This window comes from Macaca nemestrina, chromosome 1, assembly GCF_043159975.1.
Source record: "Macaca nemestrina isolate mMacNem1 chromosome 1, mMacNem.hap1, whole genome shotgun sequence".
NCBI classification, from domain to species: Eukaryota; Metazoa; Chordata; class Mammalia; order Primates; family Cercopithecidae; genus Macaca; species Macaca nemestrina.
In genome coordinates this window covers 110,178,068-110,204,267 of record NC_092125.1, presented here as the reverse complement: position 1 = coordinate 110,204,267, position 26,200 = coordinate 110,178,068, and the positions used below count along the sequence as shown (strand labels likewise).

The 26,200-nt window shown below is 40.4% G+C and overlaps 1 protein-coding gene and 1 pseudogene across 2 annotated transcripts in view; one reads left to right on the top strand and one right to left on the bottom strand.

Moving 5' to 3' along the window:
- The window catches only part of LOC105478983 (Fc gamma receptor Ia), a 44,032-nt gene that overhangs the window by 2,851 nt on the left and 14,981 nt on the right, over nt 1-26,200 (top strand). For both annotated transcript variants that reach the window (XM_011736729.3, XM_011736734.3), the window contains exon 2: nt 4,169-4,298. In XM_011736729.3, the coding sequence (XP_011735031.2) occupies nt 4,285-4,298 (14 nt within the window). In that variant the 5' untranslated portion in view covers nt 4,169-4,284. The remainder of the gene's footprint in view (nt 1-4,168; nt 4,299-26,200) is intronic.
- Nucleotides 3,614-4,025, bottom strand: LOC105478982 (ubiquitin-conjugating enzyme E2 D4 pseudogene; annotated as a pseudogene).

The window sequence follows — 26,200 nt, the reverse complement described above, 5'->3', positions numbered from 1 at the left end:
TGTGAATTCACTGGCATAGTCCCAAGAACCTTTACTTGGCAAGCAAGCTATTGATTTTGGTGGGGTTTATCAGTCACTCCTACCAGCAGAGATGTGATAACACTGCAGTCAGAGAAGTTGAGTTTTAAAATTTTGACTTGCCAACCAACAGGACACTATTTATACGGTGAAACTTAGACATCAGAGGCTACAGGCACTCAGGCTAAATTCTGACCCATTCATTGGTGGCAAATATTAAGGGATTTTTGCCCCATTAGCCCTTTTTTTACTCATGATGGTACTCTGAACAGAAGAATCTCCTCTAACAGTTTAAGACCATTCATTGTAGAAGCATGTAACTCATCAATCTCAAGGACACATTTTCACAACTATTCATTGAATTGGCTCAGAGGCTTCACTCATAACTTTAACTTTTTTTCCCCCCTTTACTGAAAGTTTTACCCAAACTCTGTCAGTTGAACTCACACTCTGCAGGAACACATACCAAGAGGTTTAACACATGCACTTTAGTTACAACAGCACCTGCCAGGAGAACATCGTACCGCCTTGACTGAGAGTTCAACGAGTGCAGGGAGGTGTGACCGGCCATCAAGAAGCAGTGGAAAGACTTCTTTCCTTAAAGTACCTGAGTCAGGTAGAGGGGAAGAGAAGAATTAGGAGCACAAAGAGAGCAGGCACACAACAGGAAGCACAACTCTGCAATTGCTTATGGTTTTAAGAGGCTGTCCATTCAGTTTTTTGGGTTTTTGTTTGTTTGTTTGTTTGTTTTTTCTTTTTTCTGAGATGGAGTTGCCCAGGCTGCAGTGCAGTAGTGTGATCTCAGCTCACTACAACCTCCACTTTCTGGGTTCAAGCGATTCTCCTGCCTCAGCCTCCCAAGTAACTGAGATTACAAGCTCCTGCCACCATGTCTGGCTAAGTTTTCTATTTTTAGTAGAGACGAGGTTTAACCATGTTGGCCAAGCTGGTCTCGAACTCCTGACCTCAGGTGATCCGCCTGCCTTGGCCTCCCAAAGTGCTGGGATTACAGACATGAGCCACCATGCCCAGCCTGTCCATTCAGTTTCAATGAATTTTAAACAACAAAAAATGCCATTTGGGTGGCTGGTTTCAAGTCCTCCTTGTCAATGCTCAGCCTCCAAATATTCACTAACACATAGGACAGTAGGAGGACTGTTACTCTCCTCTCACACCTACTACCTGAGAGAGAACATCTGCTACCAAATCCTGGAGGCCCTTCTCAAGCCTGCTAACCTGGCCCCATGCAGTTCTTTCTGTTTTTTCTCCTAGAAGGCATTGTGACCTTACTGGTCCCATGTTGGGCATCAAATCTGTGAATGGCTCACACTTGGACTTATGCACACAGCATAAGTAATAGGGGATATCTATGCATAAGAAAGATTAGTATGTTGTCAGCTCCCCACATCCATCATTCCAGAGCATGACACCAAACTGGGTTACTAGATGACAACCCAAGTGGTGGGTTGCTCTGTCAAGAAGGGGCCAATTTTATATTGCAGCTAGGCAGTTATAGTCTGTAGTTGTACCACTGAGGGAATTGGAGCAAGATGGAAATTTCCATGGCTTACCAGAAACAGGTGAGAAACTGCCTGCTGGTAGCCTGTTGCAAGACAAGGAGGCCCCCACAAGAGATGAGTAAGAAAGAGTCTTACGATAACGCCTCCGAAGACTACCTATCTTACCATGGCCCAGGAGGGCATTTGGTCAAGGTTTGAGTCATAGTTTGGTTGAGCCTTGCCTATGAGAAGTTTAAGCAAAGCTATTCCCTTGTACCTTGTACCTTGAACCTTGAACCTTGAAGAGAGCTTCATTGGATATAATATCCTTAATTTATACTTTCTTCTTTTTAATGAGTAAATTGCATTTTATTTTATTTTATTTTATTTCATTTTTTGAGACGGAGTCTCCCTCTGTCGCCCAGGCTGGAGTGCAGTGGCACGATCTCGGCTCACTGCAAGCTCCGCCTCCCGGGTCCACGCCATTCTCCTACTTCAGCCTCCCAAGTAGCTGGGACTACAGGTACCCGCTACCACCCCTGGCTAATTTTTTGTATTTTTAGTAGAGATGGAGTTTCACCATGTTAGCCAGGATGTCTTGATCTCCTGACCTCATGATCCCTCCAAGGAGTCTCTCTCCCTCCTTGTGTTCTAGTCTGTGAATGGTTCAGACTTGAACTTAGTGTAGGCTCCTAGTGGGAGGAGCAAGGGTGGTGAAAATCCTCATCATATGGAAAAATGTAACCCAAACCTCTAGAGGTTTCATAATTTTCCTCTTGCTTCTAAAAACATAGTTATGTCTTATGGGGTGTTATGTGCTTTATATCTTAACATTTTCCACTTGCTGCTTCTTTGTTTGAGGGGAGAAATGCCAGCATGTGGCAAATGGAGAATAAGACTGGTGGAAGCTGCAGGGCAAGGCCTTTACTTCCAGTGACACTGTTCCCAACTCCCTCCAGCATGAGCTGAGCCTCCTCAGGCTGTGGTTGTGCAGCAGACAGGGTGTGAGGAAATCCTGCTTTGCCCTGGTTACCCAGGATGGCACTGAATTCTAAAAGGCAAAGGGTATGTGGTGAGGGGCCAGGCTGAAGACCTGGTGTGGTACTTTTGTGAGCAGTGGCACAATTTGAGGCTGGGTTGAAGAGAGGTGCAGGGCCTAGCTCCCCAAAAGACCAGCAGATAAACTGGGGCAGAGAGAGAGATTCCAGTGTAACCAAGAAGGCTGCAGATCATAACAACTATGGCTGCTGATTTGGCATCAAAAATGTGGCATAGTCTAAGCCATAATTGTTGAGAATGGCACCAACATGCTGCAGCTGCAGAGAGTGGGTGACCAACATTTTGAAGTGGCATCGTTGTCTGGGGTAAATATCCAAGGTTCATTGCCTCACACCAAGGGAATTGAGGACGTGGACACACAAGAAGTGGGTTTAGGAGTGGAGGTTTAATAGGCAAAAGAAAGAGAAAGGAAAATAGCTGTCTCTCCTGAGAGAGAGGGTTGCCAGACTGGAACTTCTGGTTTTGTGGTGAAGTGCACAGGGTTTTATAGGCTGGCTTGAGGAGGCAGTGTCTGATTTACACAGGACCCAAAGATTGGTTGGACCAGATGTGACATTTACTTAGTGCTGGAAGAAGCTGGCCACCCCGCCCTAATCTTCGTATTACGCAAATGTGTTTTCTACTTGACCTGTGCCATGTTGTTTGCTCCTTACTGTACACGTGGTTACAAAGGAAAAGGGAAGATGGAGCCACCATGTTGAACATGCCTAGCCCCCAGGTAGCCTTGTCCTATTGGCACAGCTGCCAGTATTCACCCGTGCAAGCTTCCAGCTTGCTTATCTATGTCTGCAGCTCGATTTTAGAGGCTGCTCTTTGTTAGAAAAGAAATTATTTGGGGGCTGCTTTTCATTAAAAGGGAAACCTTACCGAGGACTTCCTTACCCTAGTGCCTAAATAATTTCTTTTTAACTCCTATATCAATTTGTTTGAAGAACAGATAACATTTTGAATGGCCCAGCCTACAGCCCAGAATTTCAAGGGAAGACCTGTCTGCTAGCTTCTCTTGGATGATGTCTACCATAAAACCGCCTAGGCACTTACATAGCATATTTTTCTGTCCACTGTCTTGCTAGTCTGTTGTACTTCTCTCTGTTGGCCTTGTAGGTATGGGCTATCTCTAGAACTAGAGGGTCATTGAGGTTGGGGACGCTGGGCAGTGAGCAGATGGACAAGAGAAATTTTGACACAGTCAATGCTAGAGACCACTGAGACCATAGGATGTCGAAGCAGATGCTGCCATTGCTATTGATATTGGGGTGATAAATTTTGGTTGTGAAAGCAACCTTTGGGGGCTTGAACAGGTAATCCATAGGAAAGTGGATGGTCAGGAAGAAAACACCTCCTTGGCAAGGACTGTCATTAATTATCACCCAGAGGCCCCGTGGAGCACTGGGCAGGAGGATCCCTCTGCAAGTTGGTTAATTCATTTTGGATTCACTTTAGTGCCATCCTACCCCATTGCTGGGGGCTGGGGCGGCCCAGCCACACTGCACTTTCTATATACATGTTTTTTGAAATTGATGCTTCACTGTTACCTTGCCTTGTATGTTAGTGCCCATCTAATTCAGTTGCTTTTGTAATTTGTTCCACAGTGATGCCTGGAGACCTGAGTATGTTTTATCTTTAAAATCTAATAATTTTACTAGGATATTGTCTTGAAGTTGATCATCCTGGTTTAATTTTTGCTGCCACTTGATGGGCCATTTCAATGTGCTTCATCATGTAAGTAATCTGTCATTTTCATTTTTGTAAATCAAGTCTCCTAGATCGTTTGCCTGAAAGCCTGATTCCTCTTTAGAGAACAGAAAACAAAAAACAAAAACAAGAAACTGTATATCGCATTACAATTTTTATTCAACAAATACACAGATTCCCAAAATAGTTAAAACAAAGTAGAAAACAACTCTGGTGTTATAGAAGCAGTAGGTTCATATGCCCACTGTGCGGTAATAAACCAATACACTGAGAGAACAGTTTGCAACAAATAATTTAATGATCACAGGGCAGCCAAGGGGAAAGATACAAGTAGACCTCAAATCCATCTCCTCAAGAACTTCTGCATTAGGGCTTTTAAGGGGATTGTGGAGGGTGAGGGGTTGGAATATTAAGGTTGTTGATTGGTCAGGGGAAGGGGGATGAAATCATTAGGATGTGGAAACTGCATTCTGAGTCAGTTCCTCAGTGGGGTCCTTCAGATCAGCTGACATCAGTAGTTTCACTGGTACACAGGATCTGAAAGAATATCTCTAACGGAAAACTTAACATTTCATAATGTTCAGGTTGTTATCTATAGAACAGTTCAGGAGAACTATAATCTAGGGCTTGCCTGATTCTAGCACGAGCACCAAACAACTGTGAGGAAGCAGGTCCAAGAGCAGGCTGCCCTCAAGAGTAATGCAAATGTGCAGCAAGCTTATTTATTTTTGTTTCTCCACTTCCCTTCTTCCCTGATTAATTTTATAAAGTTTATAGGGACAGTTTCAATGGCTTCAACACAGTATTGCCAAGTAAGGATTTGAACCTGAGAGGTGGAAGTTGAAGTGAGTTGAGACCAAGCCACTGTTGCACTGCTCCAACTCAAAAAAAAAAAAAAAAAAGGTCAACACCTGTTGACACACATTGCTAGAAATCCCTTTGGGAATGGGCTTACGGAACACGCGGAGGCCATGGTAGGTGACAACGTTAACTAATTCTGTTCATGGCGTCCAGGGTACAGGCCTGAGGGTCCACTTGCCACCTCTGCCCAAAGCCACGACTCCGCCACTCCCCTCATCTCCACACGGATTCCTCCCCACATGCCTCCCCTTTCCTTGGGTTGCTGACACCTGACACCACCAAGGTGACTGCTCCTCCCCACAGCTTCTCTCCTTCCGGGACTTCACTTCTTGATCCTTGCTCCATAGTGAGGCATGACCCAGCGGTCAGCCCAAGGTCTAGCATGCGAATCAGGGATGTGATGGTTCTTCAGGATTCCAGGGATCTACCTGGAGAATAGATGAAAGTAACAAAAGTTTTACATACCAATATTCAAAACTGCATCGAACTACCAGAAACACTTGCCACTGTCAAAGATAAACTATGCTAAGTAGTTCCAGGCGTGCACCACCATGCCTGGTAAATTTTTGTATTTTTAGTAGAGACTGGGTTTCATCATGTTGGCCAGGCTGGTCTTGAACTCCTGACTTCAGGTGATCCACCTGCCTTGACCTCCCAAAATGCTGGGATTACAGGAATGGCTTTTGACTCTAATTGCAAGGTCACTAGATCAATAGTTCATTTCCTGAACATCTTATGCTTCAGGCATTGGCCATCACTTGGGTTACCATTGTCACCGGTCAAAAGCCTCTACAACCAAGGCCCTTAAACATGGGATAGCTGTGTAGGGCAGAAGTATAAAGAATATAGAGAAGTGAAGGACAAAACTTGTTGCATTGCCAGGAATTGAACCAGGGTCTCCTATGCAGGAGGTGAAAAGTCTACCACTGGACCACCAATCCAGCTCCTATGTGTGGTCCTGGAGGAACAATTGAAATACAGTACTGAAAAAGACAGAAATTGTTCCAAAAGAAGCTTTTTACAATATTGACTAAAAGCTAACAAAGACATCCAGAACCAAGGTTTTCATAGAAGACTTTTACCAGACAAAATTATAAATATTAAAATAGACAGAGTTTGTCTGCTCAAACTCTAATTCCAAAAAAAGCTCTTTCCAACTGCATAACAGACTCCTATATAAAAATGAATCAGAAATTCATCCAGGTTCCTTGTTTTTGATCCTAAATCTTCAATTTAGGACCTCAACCTCAAACTGTTGCTTCAGTGACTCTGAGAAGGGAGCACTAACTGGTAGCATAGGTAAGTAAAATTTTAATCTAGGGAAGAAATAAGAAGCAGAATCAGAATTAGAATTAGAAGAAAGAGGAAATATGTTATACCAGAATATCAGAGGCAAAAAAAGAAGATTAAGAAAGAGGAAATAAAAGGCCAGAATCAAGGTAATGCCAATGGAGTTAGTTCTTTACAGTTGTAAAAGAGTAATGATCAGTCTTATAATCATTATAATACTATTATTTGTCTGCTTTCTAAAATGTATAAAATATTTGAAGGAATATATGATATAAAAAGATTAATAATGCTTGCAGTCAATGTTTCATTGTTTGGGAGAATTCAGTTTCCTCAGTTAATACACTTTCGTGTAATAGCTGGTTTAAAGACATATTAATGGCTGAAATATTAACATATTGGTCTTTTGACGAAGTTCAAATAGTAGAGATATTTCTTTCCCCAATTTTCCCTAGAAAGATTAAACAGAAGAGAAAAATCTGGAGAGTTTGCCCCACATGTTGGGTCTAGGAGTCATTATGACTTTTTCAAAGACAGGAGTTGTGTGTGACATGGAATCATGCTTCTTCTCTAGTTGAGAAGCCAAGCTAGGTCCAGGTTGAATCATAAACTTGAACCCAACAAGGAAATCACCCTTCACATTGACCTTGCAGAGCTTTGGCTCTATCTGTTCTCTGCCCAACACGCAAGACACATACTAGCTCTTGCCAACAAACCTTCACATATTGTCTATGTCAACCAGAGCTACATTTATTCTCAAATCTCTCTCTAAAATACAAACCTGTACTTTCTACTCTCAACTCTAAAATTTACAAGAGACCTCATATGCATCTCAGAGTCACAGATGCTAAAACTCAATATACCAGTGAGTTCCCTGTCAGCATCATGTACCACCCTCTATCTCAAAACTCAGTGGTCAGCCCCAAGCCAGCATCTCCCAAAGAGTAGTGCACTGTCCTGGGTGTTTCAACAGATCACTAAAACCTGCTTCTACCCCTGCCTAGACACTTACCCTCACTGCTATGCATCCTGCTGCTCAAATCAGATGTTGATATCTTCTTTAAACACTCCCAGTCTCCCAACACAACAATTTATTTCCAAAGAATAACAGTATTTAAATTTATTGGACTCTCTACAGACTCATTCCCACTTTGCTACTACGCTGGTCCATCCATCACCTCCATTAACATAAGCAGATCAGAAACTGGCCTCTCTACAGCCAGTCTTGTCTATTCTGACACATTTGCCACACTGTATCCTGAGTCACCTTTCCACAGTGTAAATCTGGACATAACTGTAGCCTTAAATCATATCTACCAACATAGTAGCCAAGCAACAGCAATCCCCTTTCCTTTGGTCATTAGAGTCCTAGAGACCAAGGGGATGTTAGGAAAAGAATTGCCATGGATCAGCTCTCAGGGGCAGTGGATTCTGGACTTGTGCTGGCTTTGATGTATGTACATTGGAAAAGCTCAAGTACCTGGCAATGCTTGGAGATTAGGAAGTAAGGATGAAAATAAATCACTGCACTAAATAACATGACAATAATCACTTATGCAAAAATTTTAAAGATAAGGAATATTTAAAGATTTATTAGTTTATCATAGCTTTATAGTTGGAGAGTGAAGAAGAAAATACCAAAGCTCTTTGTCTAAACAAAATGGTGCAGAGAGATTAACATATATTGTTACCTATAATAACCAGTCAGCACAAAAAGTATTTAGAAAGGAATGGCTATATTCTCTAAGAGGTATATTCTGATGTCATGTTTTTTGCCTTAGAGTCTATTAATGTAGCCAGCTTTTTGTTAATGTTTTCAGTCAAGCTCCTTTTCTCGCCTTCCATTTCCAACGTTTCTCTCACTTTCTGGTTTAGATACAACTCCTAAATACAGCACATAGTTAATTTTAAAATCCAGTCTAGCAATATTTTAGGATTTTTTTTTACTGGATAATTTGGTCCACTTACATTTAATGTAATTGTTGACATATATTAATTTTAAATCTACCATCTTTATTTTTTCTCTATCTATTCTCCTTATTCTGTTTCTATTTCTTTTCTTGTCTGTTTTGGATTGGTTATTTTTAACTGTTATAATAGTATATCTTTTTACTTTTTTACATACTTTGCTTTACTTTTTTCCTTATATATTTTTAATTGTATTTAAGTTGCTTCTATTCTTTTGCAGTTACTTTAAAAATTACAGTCTTAATCCTTAATTTTTTTTTTTTTTTTTTGGAGACAGAGTTTTACTCTGTCTCCAGGCTGGAGTGCAGTACCTCCATCTTGGCTCACGGCAACCTCTGCTTCTTCGGTTCAAGCGATTCTCCTGCCTCAGCCTACAGAGTAGCTGGGACTACAGGCATAGCTAATTTTTGTATTTTTTTAGTAGAGATGGGGTTTCACTGTGTTGGCCAGGATGGTCTCCATCTCTTGACCTCATGATCCACCCAGCTTGGCCTCCCAAAGTGCTGGGATTACAGGTGTGAGCCACCATGTCTAGCTAATCCTTAATTTATTAAGCATAGTAATAGTTGATATCCTTATCCTCATCCTGGACAATATATGGATGTTGGAATACTTTTATTCCATTTAATCTCACTCTATATGTATGCTGTTCTCATTTATTAGGTCTAAGTATTAATATTTTTAAACCCCAGAAGACTAGACATATTTTATGTAGTTAATGTTAATTTAGATTTGCAACATATGTGCTGCTATCTTGCTCTTTATTTCTGCCATGTCTCTGAATTTCCATATGTAATCATGGTCCTTCTACCTGAGAAACGTCATTTAGAATTTCCTTTTGTGTTGGTCTGCTTGTGAAAAACTGTTTCAGCTATTTTTCTTTGAACATGTCTTTGTTTTGCTTTAATTATTGGAGATTATTTTTACTAAGTATGTAATTCAGGAGGCAGTTATTTTCTTTCAGCATATTGAAGATATTTGCATTTGATTATTGCTTTTCAGAAGGCAGCCAATTGTCTAGCTGCTGCTTATTTGAACGTAATCTTCCTTTCTTTCCTGTTTTTTGTCTTTACTATTTTTGTCTTTTTTTTTTTTTTTTATTGTCTGCAGTTTTACCATTCTGTCTTTAGGTATGGAGTTCCCTTTATTTATCTTGTTTGATTGTTAGGCCTTCTAGAATCTGTTGACTTTTGAGTTTCATTTTGTCTGGAAAACTCTCAAATATTATCTATTCAGTTATTGCCTCTATTTTCTCTCTCTTCTACTTTTGAGCCCCTAACTAAAAATAAAATACTTTCTCACTCTATTTGTTATATTTTTGTGTTTGTGTATTAAATATTATTTTTTCTCCTTGTTATATATTCTGAATTTTTTTCTTCTTCCCCATCTCCCACTTTACTAGTTCTCTTTTCACCTGTGACTGCTCTCCTGTTAAACTCTTCCATTGAGCTCTTAATTTTTTTTTTCTGAATTTCATTTGCCTCTCTCTAAATCTATTCTGTCATTTTTTTTGTTGTTTCCAATTGGTGTGTAAATTGTTAACAAACCCTTTTCTACTTCTGCATGATAATTTGACCTTTAATTAACTTTCTAGCTCTGACCACCTAGAGCCTTCTAATGACAAAATGTCAACTATTTTACTAAGCAAACGCTGCATATCATAAAAAAGACTCCTAAATGATGGACTACGCTTGGACTGGGAAAACTAAGTATCTGGAAGAAGCCAGGCTTCGAGCTTCTCTGAATGCAGTGACTCCTATAACTTGCATACACCTGGCATGAGCATTGGAAACTGCTCCATTAAATTCTTACAAGAGATAATGGCTCCAGGATGGTGCCACATGCACCTTGGCTGTCCCCAAGTAGAGAGTGAGGGGTGGAGAGCCAAGAGACTATCTCCTAGTTACTGTGTGGACTGGTGCTGCAGGGACTGCTCCTATAGAAATATCATGCCTGATGCAGTCCTGCTAGCAAGCTATAGTTCTTATCCTATGTCTTTCTGATTAGACTGGTGCCAAGTATGGCCTCTGAGATTCTTGTGAGCCTGAATGTTAAGTTGAAACTAAGAAAACATCCGAGTGGGCAGAATTCTTCCAAATTTTTGTTTCATGAATAATGCAGGCATCATTGTTTTGCAATCTTTCTAATATATCTAATATTTGGGGGCTTGATTTCAACTGCCTGATGTGTCTGCTGGTTTTCACACCTGGTTTAGTTTCTTTGTGTTCATTATTATTTTTGAGTATGTGCCATATCTTGTGTTTGGAAAAATACTTTTGGAATAATTTGAGATCTACGACGAAAGCTTTCTTGCCCAGTACCTGGGGGCACTTCCAGCCCAGAACCACCTTTAACCAAGTAAAAGATGTGAAAGATGCTCTGAACTTAAACTGCGTAACATAAGGGATGTTTCTTTTATAGCTCATTTTCATCCCAAGATTATAGAAATTTAAGGTCCTACCTTACTGTAGGATTATTCTCCTGGTAAACTCCCCAACTTGGGAAGACTCTGGTCTGTCCCATTAGTCACAGAAGGCTGTCAAAACCTAATATGCAGGTCAAGAAATGCCCTTAGCTAAAAAATGATTTATCTGCTTGCTTATGGCTCTGGGTTCCAGTTTTTCCTTTACTTCAGGCCTCGTAATTCTTCAGTGTTAATCATCATCTTGATGCTTTTAAGAATATTTGTTTTCTATATTTTATCTAAATAGCTTAGTTACTGTTACCAGAAATGTATCATCAACTTTTTTTTTTTTTTTTTTTTTTTTTTTTTTTTTTGAGATGGAGTCTCGCTCTGTCGCCCAGGCTGGAGTGCAGTGGCACAATCTCGGCTCACTGCAAGCTCCGCCTCCCGGGTTCACGCCATTCTCCTGCCTCAGCCTCCCGAGTAGCTGGGACTACAGGCACCCGCCACCACGCCCGGGTAATTTTTTTGTATTTTTAGTAGAGGCGGGGTTTCACCATGTTAGCCAGGATGATCTTGATCTCCTGACCTCATGATCCGCCTGCCTCGGCCTCCCAAAGTGCTGGGATTATAGGCATGAGCCACCGCACCCGGTCGATCAACTTTTAAAATATACTAAATGCTTAAAAAAATATAAAGTCATATTTTACTGCTATGGCTCTGACTGACACTAAGTTGATGAGGCCATGAGCTGGAGCACAAATCAGTCCCCCCACTGTGAAACTGTCAGGTCACTACAAATACATATTTTATTAGCAATGCAGAATTTTTCTTTTCCGTCTTAAGTCATCCAGTGACCAATTGGTTCTAGGCCACAAGATCAAAAACTCCAGTCTCAAAATCTAACAACCCCCAGCTGGTAATCTCATGCATGCTCAGATTTTACTTTGTAAAAGAGAATCAAGCCGCATCATATAAAATTAAACATTTATTATTTTTCTTCATAGTGTAATAGAGAAATGCATTTGTGTATATTGGCCAGAAAGTGGGCTAAAATTTTCACAAATGGAAATCAAGAATGTTACCATAAAACTGTCAATGCCAACTTTAACTATCTGAATCAGATGGCATAGCCTACTTTCCTCCACAACTGACAGCACACTCTTTGGTATCTGGTAGTTTTCAGTGTCCTTGAAATGTTTAACTACCCATGAAAGAACAGGTCATATGGAATTAATAAACAAAGGGCTTCAGTTTCCATCAAGAACCTTCAAGTGAAAGGAAATGGATTTAAATAAAAGAATCTGAGTGAGCACAGGAAAGTGACTCTGCTGCCAAAGTGACTCAAACTCAAAAGGACAGGATGAGACTTACTCAGGACTTTAAGGAAGTGTAGAGAAATTCTCCACCACTTTTTATCCGAGAGATGCCTTCGTGGTTGTGACTCTACAGTGTAATGATTTGGGGATCCTTTCCAACTGGAATGATATCTTAGACTGAGGGGACCCAAGAAGCCTGATTTCTGTCACCCCTGACCGTCACAAAGCCCATATAACAGGTCCATGCATTATCTAATGTTGACTCTGGGAATGGTCATTGTCATTGTTTCCTATTTGAATGGTTGTCACATTTCCTGCTTCAAATGATATCCAGAAATGATGGCTTGGGACCACATTCTCAATTTTTAGGTGGCAAGTAAACTCCAGAGACATCTGGCCGGCCGCGGTGGCTCAAGCCTTTAATCCCAGCACTTTAGGAGGCCGAGGCGGGTGGATCACGAGGTCAGGAGATCGAGACCATCCTGGCTAGCATGGTGAAACCCCGTCTCTACTAAAAATACAAAAGACTAGCCAGGCGAGGTGGCGGGCGCCTGTAGTCCCAGCTACTCGGAGGCTGAGGTAGGAGAATGGCGTGAACCTGGGAGGCGGAGCTTGCAGTGAGCCGAGATTGTGCCACTGCACTCCAGCCTGGGCGACACAGCGAGACTCCGTCTCAAAAAAAACAAAAAAACAAAAAACTCCAGAGACATCACACAAAATAAAATACTTGAACATTGAAAAGACACAGTCAAGTCTATGACTTACAAGCTTGTAAAGATCCCTCAGATTAGTTATGTACATGGATTGAGAATCAGAAAAGGAAGGATGCTCTCTCAGGAGATAGAAAACCAGATAAAAGGAGCAACTGAAATTATCTGACCCACCCCTTCATCGCCTATGTAGAAGGGAAATTCTTACTTTATCTAACCAGTAGATAACAGCCGCTTTCATTTCGGAGCTACCAGAAAGTAAAATAAACTGTGGTTTAGTTCAGTTCCCTCTTCCCTGTTCTTGAAATTTTGAAAACATTTTACTCTTTTTTCTTTTAGTGTTTCAGTGTGGATAATTTAATTTGATCTATTTTCAAGTTCATTTTTTAGGCCAAAATTTGTCAAATATTGGCAATTTCATATGATTCAACTTAATATATTAACCTAATGTGCAAAATTCAAATTTGTTTCTATACTACTAAGTAATATCCCCCTGAAATGCTTTGCCAGGTTACTCCTATTGACAATGTATGAAAATATCCATTTTATTTCATCCTTTACAAGGTGCTATTATCAATAATTTATACTTTTCCCAATTTGGGAAGTGAAAAAGATGTTTAATTGTCTTGACTTGCATCTCCCTTATCACTGGTTAGTTTAAATTTCTATTCTCTGTTCATTTTTCTGTTTATTTTCTTTTGTAGTACCTATTACTTCTTGATATCTTTATTTAAGCTTTATATATTTACTTTTTACCTGTTAATTGTTGTAATCACCCACTAAAGAGTTAATACTGTCTGGGCACAGTAGCTCACACCTATAATCCCAGCACTTTGGAAGGCCCAGGTGAATGGATCACTTGAGGCCAGAAGTTTGAGACCAGCCTGGCCAACATGGTGAAACCCCATCCCTACTAGAAATAAAAAAATCAGCTGGGCATGGTAATGCACACCTGTGATCCCAGCTACGGAGGAGACTGAGACACAATAATTGCTTGAACCCGGGAGGCAGAGGTTGCAATAAGCCAAGATCGCACCACTGCACTCCAACCTGGGCAAGGAAAAAGAAAAAGAGTCAGTTCCATCAGAGCACGGATTAAGTCTCATTCACCACTGTATCTCTAGTGCCTAGAATATTTTATGTACTCAATATATAATAGTTAAATGAATGAATGAAAGTTAGACTGTAGGGGTGTCCATGAAAGTAGATATTAGCTAAGGTCCCAGAGATTGACTCCTCTTTTCCTGGTTCTCACACTTCAAGCTCTGTTAAACCTGGAGAAGGGTGTTTCGTCTTTAAAAAGATAAAGCTCCAGATTACCCCTTTGGACTAGTTCCTGTTGTTAGGTCTCAGACTTCCTCTATTCATGAATGGTGGACAGATATGATTTCCTGTGAAGTTTCTTTACATTATGACCATAATGAGTGTCGATTTTTAGTTCCTGATAACCTCACGTAATGACTGTTCAATTAATGACTTTTTGCCATAAGGGCTATTAAAAAGTTATGTCACTTTTTGGACAACTCCTTTTTTTATTGTAATGATTTGTCACCCCAAAATAAATAAACATGCTATAAGAAATTATATTTTGATGTCATAGTTTCAAGCAGACATTATATAGAAGGATGTGTATGAATGAGTGTGTAGGGAAGTGGCCAAAGATGGGCCCACCCTCTGTAATCTGCTTTTTGATGCTAAGGTGAGGACTCTGCAAACCACATCTTTTTTGGCTTGCTGGATTTGTTGGTTTCTGTCAATAAGGGGTGTTAAAAGGAGACTGAAAGGCTGGAGGAGGGATATAGGTCTTGCTGCTTCCTATTTTGTTTCTTGTTTCTATTAGCATCATCTCAGCCATAATTTTTTACTCTGAAAGTGGTTGTTGTTTCCAGTTTCATTTCTTTTCTTTTCTTACAGTCTCAGAGCCAGTCTCGTGGCCCCCTCTCAAAGGCATGAGCATCAATCACCCAGTGGATACCTCTTATTCAGAGGTCTGAGTCCCCACTACACTAGGTACTTCCTCTGAGTTCTGGGGGCACCAGCAACCTCCTTCTCAGAAGCCAGTCTCCCAGTTAAGTGTGACCCTTCATCCAACTTACTGAGTTCTAACATCCCAACACTTTTACCTTTGTTTCTACAACCCTAGGGTTGATCACTGCTTTGCTTTCTACGCATACTATCTCTGTGTCACATCAGTTCCCCATTTTGGCTTCTTAGACCTCCAATACCTGTTTCATTCCTTGTATTAAATTCTCTCTGGTATACTGTTAATTTTCTTTTCTTTTATTTATTTATTTTTATTTTTTTGAGACAGGGTCTTGTTCTGTCACCCAGACTCAAGTGCAGTGGTGCAATCATAGCTCACTGAAGCCTTAAACTCCTGGGCTCAAGTAAGTGTGCCACCATGCCCAGCTAATTTTTATTTTTTTTAGACACAGTGTTTCACTGTTTTTCCCAGGCTAATCTTAAATTACTAGATTCAAGTGATCCTCCCATTTTGGCATCTCAAAGTGTTGAGATTACAGGCATGAGCCACCATGCCCAGCCCATTTTCCTTTTAGACCCTGAATGACACACAGTACTACTCACCAATTTACCTGACATGACCATATGTAGTCAGAGAATATTGTGTGAAACAACTTTGAATTGTATGACTGTATTAGTCTGTTCTCACACTGCTAATAAAGACATATCTGAGACTAAGTAATTTATAAAGAAAAGAGACTTAATTAACTCACAGTTCAGCATGGCTGGGGAGCCCTCAGGAAACTTACAATCATGACAGAAGGAGATGCAAACACATCCCTCTTCACATGGCAGCAGCAAGGAGAAGTACAGAGTGAAAGTGGGGAAAAGCCCCTTATAAAACCATGAGATCTCATGAGAACTCACTATCACGAGAACAGCATGGGGGAACCACCCCCAAGATTCAATTACCTCCCACTGGGTCCCTCCCATTATGTGGGGTTTATGGGAACTACAATTCAAAGCATGATTTGGGTGGGGATAGAGCAAGACCATATCATTCTGCCCCAGCCCCTCCCAAATCTCATGTCCTCACATTTCAAAACACAGTCATACCTTCCCAACAGTCCCCCCAAATTTTAACTCATTCCATCATTAATTCAAAAGTCCAAGTCCAAAACCTCATCCAAAGGCGAGTCCCTTCTGTCTATGAGCTTGTAAAATCCCAAGTTAGTTACTTCCTAGATACAATGAAGGTACAGGCATTGGGTAAATAAAGCCATTGTAAATGGGAGAAATTAGCAAAAACAAAGGAGTTACAGGCCCCAGGCAAGTACGAAACGCAATAGGGCAGTAATTAAATCTTTAAGCTCCAAAATAATATCTTTTGACTCCATGTCTCAAATCCAGATCACACTGATGCAAGAGGTGGGCTCCCATGATGTTGGGCAGCTCCGCCCCTGTGACTTTGCAAGGTACAGCCCCCTTCCTGGTAGCTTTCACAGCTGGCAATGAGTGTCTGAGTCTTTTCCAGGTGCATGGTGCAAGCTGTCAGTGGTTCTACTATCTTGGGGTCTAGAGGATGGTGGCCCTCTTCTATAGTTTTACTAGGAAGTATCCCAGTGGGGACTCTGTGTGGGGGCTCCAACCTCACATATCCCTTCTGCACTGCCCTAGCAGAGGTTCTTCATGAGGGCTCTGTCCTTGCAGCACACCTCTGCCTGGACATCCAGGCATTTCCGCACATCCTCTGAAATCTAGGTGGAGGTTCCCAAACCTCAGTTCTTGTCCTCTGCACACCTGCAGGACCAACACCATGTGAAAGCTGCCAAGGCTTGGGGCTTGCACCTTCTGAAGTCATGACTCAAGCTGTACCTTGGTCCCTTGTAGCCATGGTTGGAGTAGCTGGGACACAGGGCACCAAGTTCCTAGGCTGCACACAGCAGGGAAGTCTCTGACATGCCTTGAAGACCTTTTTCCCATTGTCTTGGCGATTAACATTTGGCTCCTCATTACTTATGCAAATTTCTGCAGCCAGCTTGAATGTCTCCCCAGAAAATGGGTTTTTCTTTTCTACCACATAGGCTGCAAATTTTCCAAACTTTTATGCTCTGTCACCTCTTGAATGCTTTGCTGCTTAGAAATTTCTTCTACCAGATACCCTAAATCATCTCTCTCAAGTTCAGAATTCCACAGATCTCTAGAGCGGGGTAAAATGCTGCCAGTCTCTTTGCTAAAGCATAACAAGAGACCTTTCCTCCAGTTCCCAACTAATTACCATTTCCATCTGAGACCACCTCAGCCTGGACTTTATTGTCCATATCACTATCAGCATTTTGGTCAAAGCCATTCAACAAGTCTCTAGGAAGTTCCAAACGTTCCCACATCCTCCTGTCTTTTTCTGAGCCCCTCTGAACTCTTTCAACCTCTGCCTGTTACCCAGTTCCAAAGTTGCTTCTACATTTTCAGATATGTTTACAGCAGTGCCCCACTACCCAGTGCCAATTTACTGTATTAGTCCATTCTCACACTGCTAATAAAGACATACCTGAGACTGGGTAATTTATAAAGGAAAAAGGTTTAATTGACTCACAGTTCTGCATAGGTGGGGATGCCCCAGGAAACCTACAGTCATGGTGGAATGGGAAGCAAACACATCCTTCTTCACATGGCAACAGCAAGAAGAAGTACAGAGTGAAGTAGGGGGAAAGTCCCTTATAATACCATCAGATCTTGTGAGAACTCACTGTCATGAGAACAGTATGAAGGTAACTGGCCCCATGATTCAACTGCCTCCCACTGGGTCCCTCCCCATGACACGTGGGGATTATGGAAGCTATAATTCAAGATGAGATTTGGGTGAGGACACAGCCAAAACAAATCAATGACATATTAAGATGAACCCAAAACACTGTTTTTCATATACATGCCAAGCAAAGTGAATGAGAGGGTTGCATCTTCTATGACTGTTCAATCTGCTGTACATGTTCACCATTTCAATGTTCTATAAAGCCTTTTGGTGTTTAACTTTTATTTGGTCAAAGCCTTAAGGTAAAGGAAATTATTAATCACATAAAATTTGATACTGAATGCTGGTCTGGCACTGAATCTTCACTGACTCTGAAAGAATAATCCCTTCCCAGTCCTCTTCCATTGACCATCACTTACAACCAAGTCTTCTCTTCCTCCTTTGATGAATACAGTAAAAATTCATATGTGAAAACTGTATTTATTTTTATTTATCATTTACATAAATTTAGTTTGTTTAATCTATATGTTTTCTATCTATTGGATATCTTGGGTTAATTTTTCTCTTTAGAATAACAAAAACTTTTTCTTCACTTCACATATTTTCACTTAGTTGTAAGATTTTCAAGCATAAATTAAAGTCATTAAGTAAATGTTTGTGTACAAGACACACGGATCCAGAAACTGCCAGGAAAGACTCTAGTAACTTCCATACTTCTAATTTTGCATATAAGCTGTCTTCAGGATACACAAAGACTGACGGAAGAGAAGATGCTAATCAGTTATGTGTTTATGTATTCATTATCAAGCATGTATTATCTGAATGTCTTTGTAAGGCAATATACAAATAGAATAGGAACGTGATATATTTACTTCTCCAATTGTGGTGTAAACATCCTCTAAAAATGCTTACACCACAATTGGGGAAGTAAATATGTCATGTATATAATGAATAGACTATAAAAAAGAACACATGGGCCAGGTTCGATGGCTCATACCCGTAATCCAGAACTTTGAGAGGCCAAGGCAGACGGATCACTTGAGGTCAGGAGTTTGAGACTAGCCTGGGCAATGTGATGAAACCCCATCTCTATTAAAAATATGAAAATTAGCCCAGTGTGGTGGTACAGGCCTGTAATCACAGCTTGTTGGGAGGCTGAGGCAGAGGATCCCCTGAACCTGGGGATCCTCGCGGCGGAGGTTGCCGCGAACTGAGATCACACCACTGCACTCCAGCCTGGGTGACAGAGTGAGACTCTATCTCAAAAAAAAAAAAAAAAAAAAAAAAAAAAAAAAAAAAAAACACAAAGAAAGAAATGAAAAAGCAGGAACACGTGATAAAGTAGTCTGAGTCCTGTACAAATAGGAACAGTAACATAGACAAGGAGTAATTAGAGTAGGCTGAAAACAAATCAAAAGGTCTTCCTGAACAAGATCCTGAAGTAATTTATGAAACTGAGTTGACTAAGGGAATAAGGAAACACATGAGTAAATACAGCAACATTACCTAAATTCCCTTTCCATCATCTCTCTGTCATCTTCTCCCACTTTTCCTAAACAACCCACAGAGATTTAAAATCATCATTGAATTTTTATCTACATCTGATGGAGGATGGACAGGAAGAGAATTACTGATTACTCTTTCAGTCAGGATTCATCCTAGCAGCAATTATTTGTAACTTAACAGAAATAAGTCCATTTGACTAAAGAGATAGCCTGGAAATCACTAAAATGAGAAAGGAGATGTTTTAGACAGTATGACTTATATATGTGAATGAAAGAGAAATCACCCTTAAACTCCCTGGTTTGGGGAAGTGAAGGTCCCACAAATCTGACACACAGGAAATTGCCTTTCCGTATGTGAGTTTTCTGAACTGAACCAACTGCCATCGATCTGCACTAGTAAGACAGTATTCCTAATCAAAGCAGGGAAAACAATGATATGATCCCAGGAAGTCCTTGCACTCCCAGACTTCTAGCCTCATCTGTTTAATTTGTCATTGTAGGGACCAAGAAAAAGCTTTCCCTTCTACCCTCTGAAAGTTTTTTGAAAATGGACTATAGACAAATTAATAGGAGAAAAAGCCATACAAAATGTATTTAACATGTATAGCTCAGGGGAATTAAAGGAGGATGATTACCCAACAACCCAACAAGGTCTAAATGGTTATATACCCTTCCTTACAGAGAAAGGGGAGATGAAAGGTGTAGCAGTAAATAGTTTTCAGGGGGAATGAATGAACCCAAAGAATAGTGGTCTGGGACAAAGTTCCTCTGAGCTCTGGGGTCAGTGGCCAGAAGGTGAAGGACAGAACTTTACTGTGAACAAAGGTTGTTTTATTATGCAGATAAATCCTCTCGGATACTCTCTCTGAGCTGCACTCAGAGTAATACATGAAAAGTCTGTCAGGGCAAGGTAAGGATTCCTAGTTTCTTCTTTTGTAGTTAATCTTTTGTGGTTATTTGATGAGATTCCCAGGGAGAGAGTTTTAAGACAATTGCATTTTTATTTTATTTTATTTCATTTCATTTCATTTTTATTTTATTTTATTTTATTTTATTTTTTGAGATGGAGTCTTGCTCTGTCACCCAGGCTGGAGTGCAGTGGCATAATCTCAGCTCACTGCAACCTCCACCTCCCATGTTTAAGCAATTCTCCTGCCTCAGCCTCCTAAGTAGCTGGGAGTACAGATGCATGCCACCACAATCAGCTAATTTTTTGTATTTCTAATAGAGATGGGATTGCACCATGTTGGCCAGCCTGGTCTCGAACTCCTGGTCTCAAGTAATCCTCCTGCCTCAGCCTCCCAAAGTGCTAGGATTACAGGCATTAGCCACCGTGCCCAGCAATTCTTTTGGAAAGAATCTTTCTTAGTCAGGTAAGGAAGTTCCATAGAGAGTCCCTGCTGGTGCTTCAGGAAAGTAAGAGGATGGGGTGAGGTGTGGGTAAGGGTGGGGAGAGGTCAGAGAGAGATACTTTGAGGCTGCTTCTTTAGTTCAGCATGTCAAAGTGCCATATTTTGGGATATTGTTTTCTGAGCCCCAGCAGCATCAAAGGTGAAACTGCAGAGACAGCACTGAAGACTGCCATGTAGGAAACAGGATGTCTCTAAAGTGAAAGAGCCAAGACTTGGATCTAGGAGTAGTAGAATGGGAAAGAATCTAGTTGTAACTTAGAAAGCACCTCAATCCTTCCTGGGGTAGCATTTGCCATCGTTTACTTAGGCTGCTGCTAAGGGATTCGATTCAAGCCTCTGTGACTCAGCAGTGGGCACAAACATCGCTATCCCCCTTTTTTCTAGGATAATGTTCAAAAGAAAACCTTGACACAAACTGTGCATTAACTCTATATTACAACATCTTCATAGAGTCAGGTGAGAAGAAGGGAGGCCAGAGGATCCAGTCTGGAATGCTAACAGTATCTTGAACAGGGTCTTGATTGAGTTCTACCCTAGTATTGTAAATTATAGTTGTAAGGAGAATGGTCTCCCCTTGTCCCTTTTGACTACAAGAAGCCTGTACCCACCCTCTGAAAAGTCAGAAGATGTACAACATCTGCTACTCCTACCAAATGCTAAGCCACTGTGAGGATATAATGCTTTATTTTTATTTATTTATTTATTTACTTATTTATTTAGAGACAGAGTCTCACTCTGTCACCCAGGCTGGAATGCAGTGGTGCAATCATGGCTCACTATAGCCTCAAACTCCTGGGCACAAGTGGTCCTCCTGCCTCAGCCTCCCAAGTAGCTGGGATCATAGGCATGAGCCACCAGGCCCAGCAATGCTTTATTTCTTTTCGTGCATATGTGAGACAGAGTCTCGCTCTGTTGCCCAGGCTAGAGTGCAGTGGCACAATCTCAGCTCACTGCAACCGCTGCCTCCCGGGTTCAAGCAATTCTCCTGCCTCAGCCTACCGAGTAGTTGGACTACAGGCACACACCACCACGCCTGGCTAATTTTTGTATTTTTTTTTAGTAGAGACGGGGTTTCTCCATATTGGCTGGTCTTGAACTTCTGACCTCCACATCCACCCGCCTCGGCCTCCCAAAGTGCTGGGATTACAGGCGTGAACCACTGCGCCCAGTCAACAGTGCTTTATTTCTTGACTCTCTTTCTACATCCCTACTGCACAGGACTACTTTTCTGCAAAGAGGACCTGATTTTGACTGAATTTTAGCCTCTTCCTCTTTCACATGATAAAGCTGCTAATTGCCTGAGAGAAGATTGCTAGGTTACAGTGTAGAGGGAAGCATACTCAGCGACAATTAGCAATAATTCTGTTTCTGTTAAACCTTATAATTCTTATATCACCACTGCACAGAACTAGACATGGAGCTAGTTTGTGTCTCACTGTACCATTTACTAATTTTTTGACCCTGAGGAAGTAACTTGACCTCTTGTAGCTTTATCTGATGTACAAAATTGAGACAACGGTAAGATGTTATCATCTAAATAAAATGTTGAAATGTTGGAGTGTTCCAGGCTTGTTGAGATGGATGGAAAACACACACACACACACACACACACACACACACACACACGTTCTCTCTCTGTTTCTCTCTTTCTCTTTGTTACTCTGTCTTTCCAATAAGTCTTGTTTTCACTTCCTGCTAAGAATCAGCCTAAAGGTGAATGGAGGAAGAGAAACTAAGTTGTGGTAACAAAGAACAAGACTATGAGTAAGGATCAGTCTTACCCTTACAGACCGGATAAAACCCTAAGAAACAAAATCATTGTGCAAAACCTTTCAGGCCAGGCTTGGTGGCTCATACCTGTAATCCCAGCACTTTGGGAGGCCAAGGCAAGAGGATCATTTGAGCCCAAGGGTTCAATGTCAGCCTGGGCAATATAAGAAGACCTTGACTCTACAAAAAATATAAAAATTACCCAAGCGTGGTCTTGCATGCATGTAGCTCCAGCCACTCAGGAGCTAAGGTGGGACGATCACTTGAGCATGGGAGGTCAAGGCTGCAGTGAGCCATGATCATGCCACTGCACTCCAGCCTGAGAGCCAAAGCAAGACCCTATCTCAAAAAAAATTTTTTTCAAGGAAGAGAACCACTGCACATGCTCCTCCTGATCCCCCAAAGTGTAAGATTTTCATGCAAATAGCTATCTTACTAAATAGCTACTTAAGTATCTGGATATAAAAATCAATGCTCCCTAAATCAGCTGCATTTCCATTATGTCAAAAATAAACATATTCAATGTAAATCTGATCTAAATCCCAACAAATACTAAGAAATCTGACAACTTGATTCAATGTGTACATTAATGAGCAAAAATCCAAGAATAACTATGAAAATCCTGAGATGAATAAGGAGATGTGCCCTACCATATATAAGGATGTATTATAAAGCTATAGTATTAAGACAATGTGGTATTGAGACTAAGATAAGCAAATTGCTGGTGAAATAGCCTAAGCTCTAGAAAGAGAAACACATATATATGAAACTTTGTGACAGAATTGTCAGTTCATATCAAAAAGAGGATGATTAGGTTTTTTAAATGGTACTGAGACAACTGGTTATACATATGGGGAAAAAAAAGAAATTAGATACTTGCCTCACATCACCTACAGACATGGATTTAAGGCTTAAATGTAAAAGGCAAAACTTTAATACTTCTAGAAGAAAATACTTTGGAATCGGCAAAGATTTCATAAGCAAGACAAAAATATTAATAGTAAAATAAAATACTGACAGAGTAAACCACATCAAAATTAAGAACTTTTGTACATGAAAAGACAAGATAAAGAAAGTCAGGAGATGAGCTGCCAATCAGGAAAAAAATAATTTCAACAGAAGTAAGCCATGAGGATTTGTATCAGGCTAAATTTTTAAACATTTATAAACCAATAAGAAATAGACAAAAGTACACACAATGAACAAAATAAAAGCCACAAACAGATATTTCATGGAAGAAACTACATAAATGGTAACATATGAAAAAGGACTCAACCTCATTAGTAATCAGGGAAATCTAAATTAAGACTACCATAGAGTACTATTTTATAACTAGAAAAATGGAGATGGGGACTAAGACGTCTTCTTACAACATATAAACCAAAAATAAAATTTTAAGGTCCCCCAAGCATCTGAATGGACCCCTCCTCTTGGCCAAGGGCATTCCAAAGTTAACCTGAAAAGCTAGTTCAGGCCATGATGGGAAGAGGGAGCTGAACATGCCTCATCATACCCTCCTCCCTTTTGGAATTACTGATAGAACAGATTCTTTAAATCTGATTAAAAAAAAAAAAAAATTACAATCTGTTCTCTCTGAAGTCTGCTGCCTGGATACCTGGAGGCTTCATCTGAATGATAAAACATTGGTCTCCACAACCCCTTATCACAAGCCAGACATTCCTTTCTATTGATAATAACCAATTGCCAATCAGAAAATCTTTGAATCTGCCTGTGACTTGGAAGCCACCCCACCCCTGCCTGCTACTTCCAGTTGTCCTGCCTTCCCAAACTGAACCAATGTACATTTTACATGTATTGACTGATGCCTTATGTCTCTGTAAAATGTATAAAACCAAGCTGCATCCTGACCACCTTGAGTACATGTACTCAGGATCTCCTGAGGGCTGTGTCACAGGCCATTGGTCACTCATATTTGGCTCAAGATAAATCTCTTCAAATATTTTAGAGTTTGACTTTTTTGTTGACAAATACTAAGTGTTGACAAGGGATTTAGTGGCATGGAAATCCTTATATCCTATTAATGGCAGGGCAAAGTAGTATAACCATATAGAAATTAGCATGGCATCATCTTATAAAATTAAAAATTTATACATTTATAACACCTTCTTTTTCTTTCAGTACCTTTTAAAGATGTTGTTGCTACATTGACTTCTTACTTGCATTATTTCCAACAAGAAATCTGTTTCCTTTGTTCCTCTGTGTGTAGCATGTCTTTTCATCTCTGATCACTTTTGAGATTTTCTCTTCACCATTAATTTTCAGTAATTTGATTATTAAATCCTTATGCTGTTTTCTTCATGGTTTTTGTTGTTTGGGGGGTGTTTTTATTTGTTTTTGTGCTTGGGGTTCATTGAGAATCTTGGATTTATAAATTTATGATGTAGAGGAGAAAAAATAATTTTTCTTCTACCCTTCTGAGTTCTCAGCTGGGACTTTTATAATAAAAGACAGATTAGCAAGAGAAAAACAGATAATCAGGGAAAAATGAGTAACTCCCAAAGAAGTGGCCTAGAATTGTGGCTTATGTAGCATCTTCAACTAAAACAAAGAAAGGTGTTGGGAAAGCAAGCTATGGGAAAGTGTTCAGGAAAATCAAACAAGAGTAAGGTTTATTATGCAGATTTAAATTGGTGCTTCTCCATGGATAAGAGCCTTTTGTGATTTAGTCCTCCTTCTTTTCCCAGCACAGAGAGGGAGATAGCCTAACAAATAGAGATTTCTTTTAAAAATGTAAATTTCTCTTACAGAAAGGTAACTTCTGTGTTTTTAGAATTCTCCTGTGTCTACTGTTTCTCAAAATAATCAGCTCAAAATAATCCTTATGCCAAAAAGTCATATTTTAGGGTGGCACATTCCTGTCTCCTATAAGTTTTCATCAAGTTTGAAAATTATTTGGTCATTCTTTGTTCAAATATTTTTTCTATCTGTTACCAGAAAGGGGTCCCAATCCAGACTCCATGAGAGGGTTCTTGGATCTCATGCAAGGAAGAATTTGGAGTGAGTCCATAGAGTAAAGTGAAAGCAAGTTTATTTAAGAAAGTAAAGAAATAAAGAATGACTACTCCATAGGCAGAGCAGCCCCAGGGGTTACTGGTTGGCTATTTTTGTGGTTATTTCTTGATTATATGCTAAACAAGGGGTGGATTATTATTCCTTTCCAGGAAAGGGAGGGCAATTCCAGGAACTGACAGTTCCTCCCCTTTTTAGACCATATAGTGTAATTTCCTGATGTTGCCATGGAACTTGTAAACTGTCATGGTGCTGGTGGGAGTGTCTTTTAACATGCTAATAGTTTAATTAGCATAAAATAAGCAGTAAGGACGATCAAAGGTCACTTTCATCACCATCTTGGTTTTAATGGGTTTTGGCCAACTTCTTTACCATATCCTTCTATCAGCAAGGTCTTTGTGACCTGTTCCTTGTGCTGACCTCCCATCTCATCCTGTGACTAAGAATGCCTTAACCTCCTGGGAATGCGGCCCAGTAGGTCTCAGCCTTATTTCACCCAGCCCCTATTCAAGGTGGAGTTGCTCTGGTTCAAACACTTTTGACATATCCACCTTCCTCTTTTTTCAAGGACTCCAATTGTAACGCTAAAGGTTTTTGCCTTAGCCACGCCAAAGAATTGGTGTGGCGGCTGCCCGTGGCGATGGAGACACGGACCAAGAGAAGAAAAGCTGTAGGCTTTATTGAGCAGAGTGACAGTACAAAACTTTTACAGCGTGGAAGGGATTTCGAGCAGGTAGTCAGAGTTCGATTACGCAGTTGCTTTTTAAACTCTTTAAGGCGGGAAATACGTGTAGAGGGAAGATGTTACCAGAGCGAGAAGAAACAAAGGCAGTAAATTATTTTGTGACATGTCTTAGATTTTGAGGAAAACCAGAATTGTAACTTAGGTTTTATTTATTTTATGACCTTGCAGCGGCATGGCAAAGGAAACAGGATCTTACAGGACTTTATA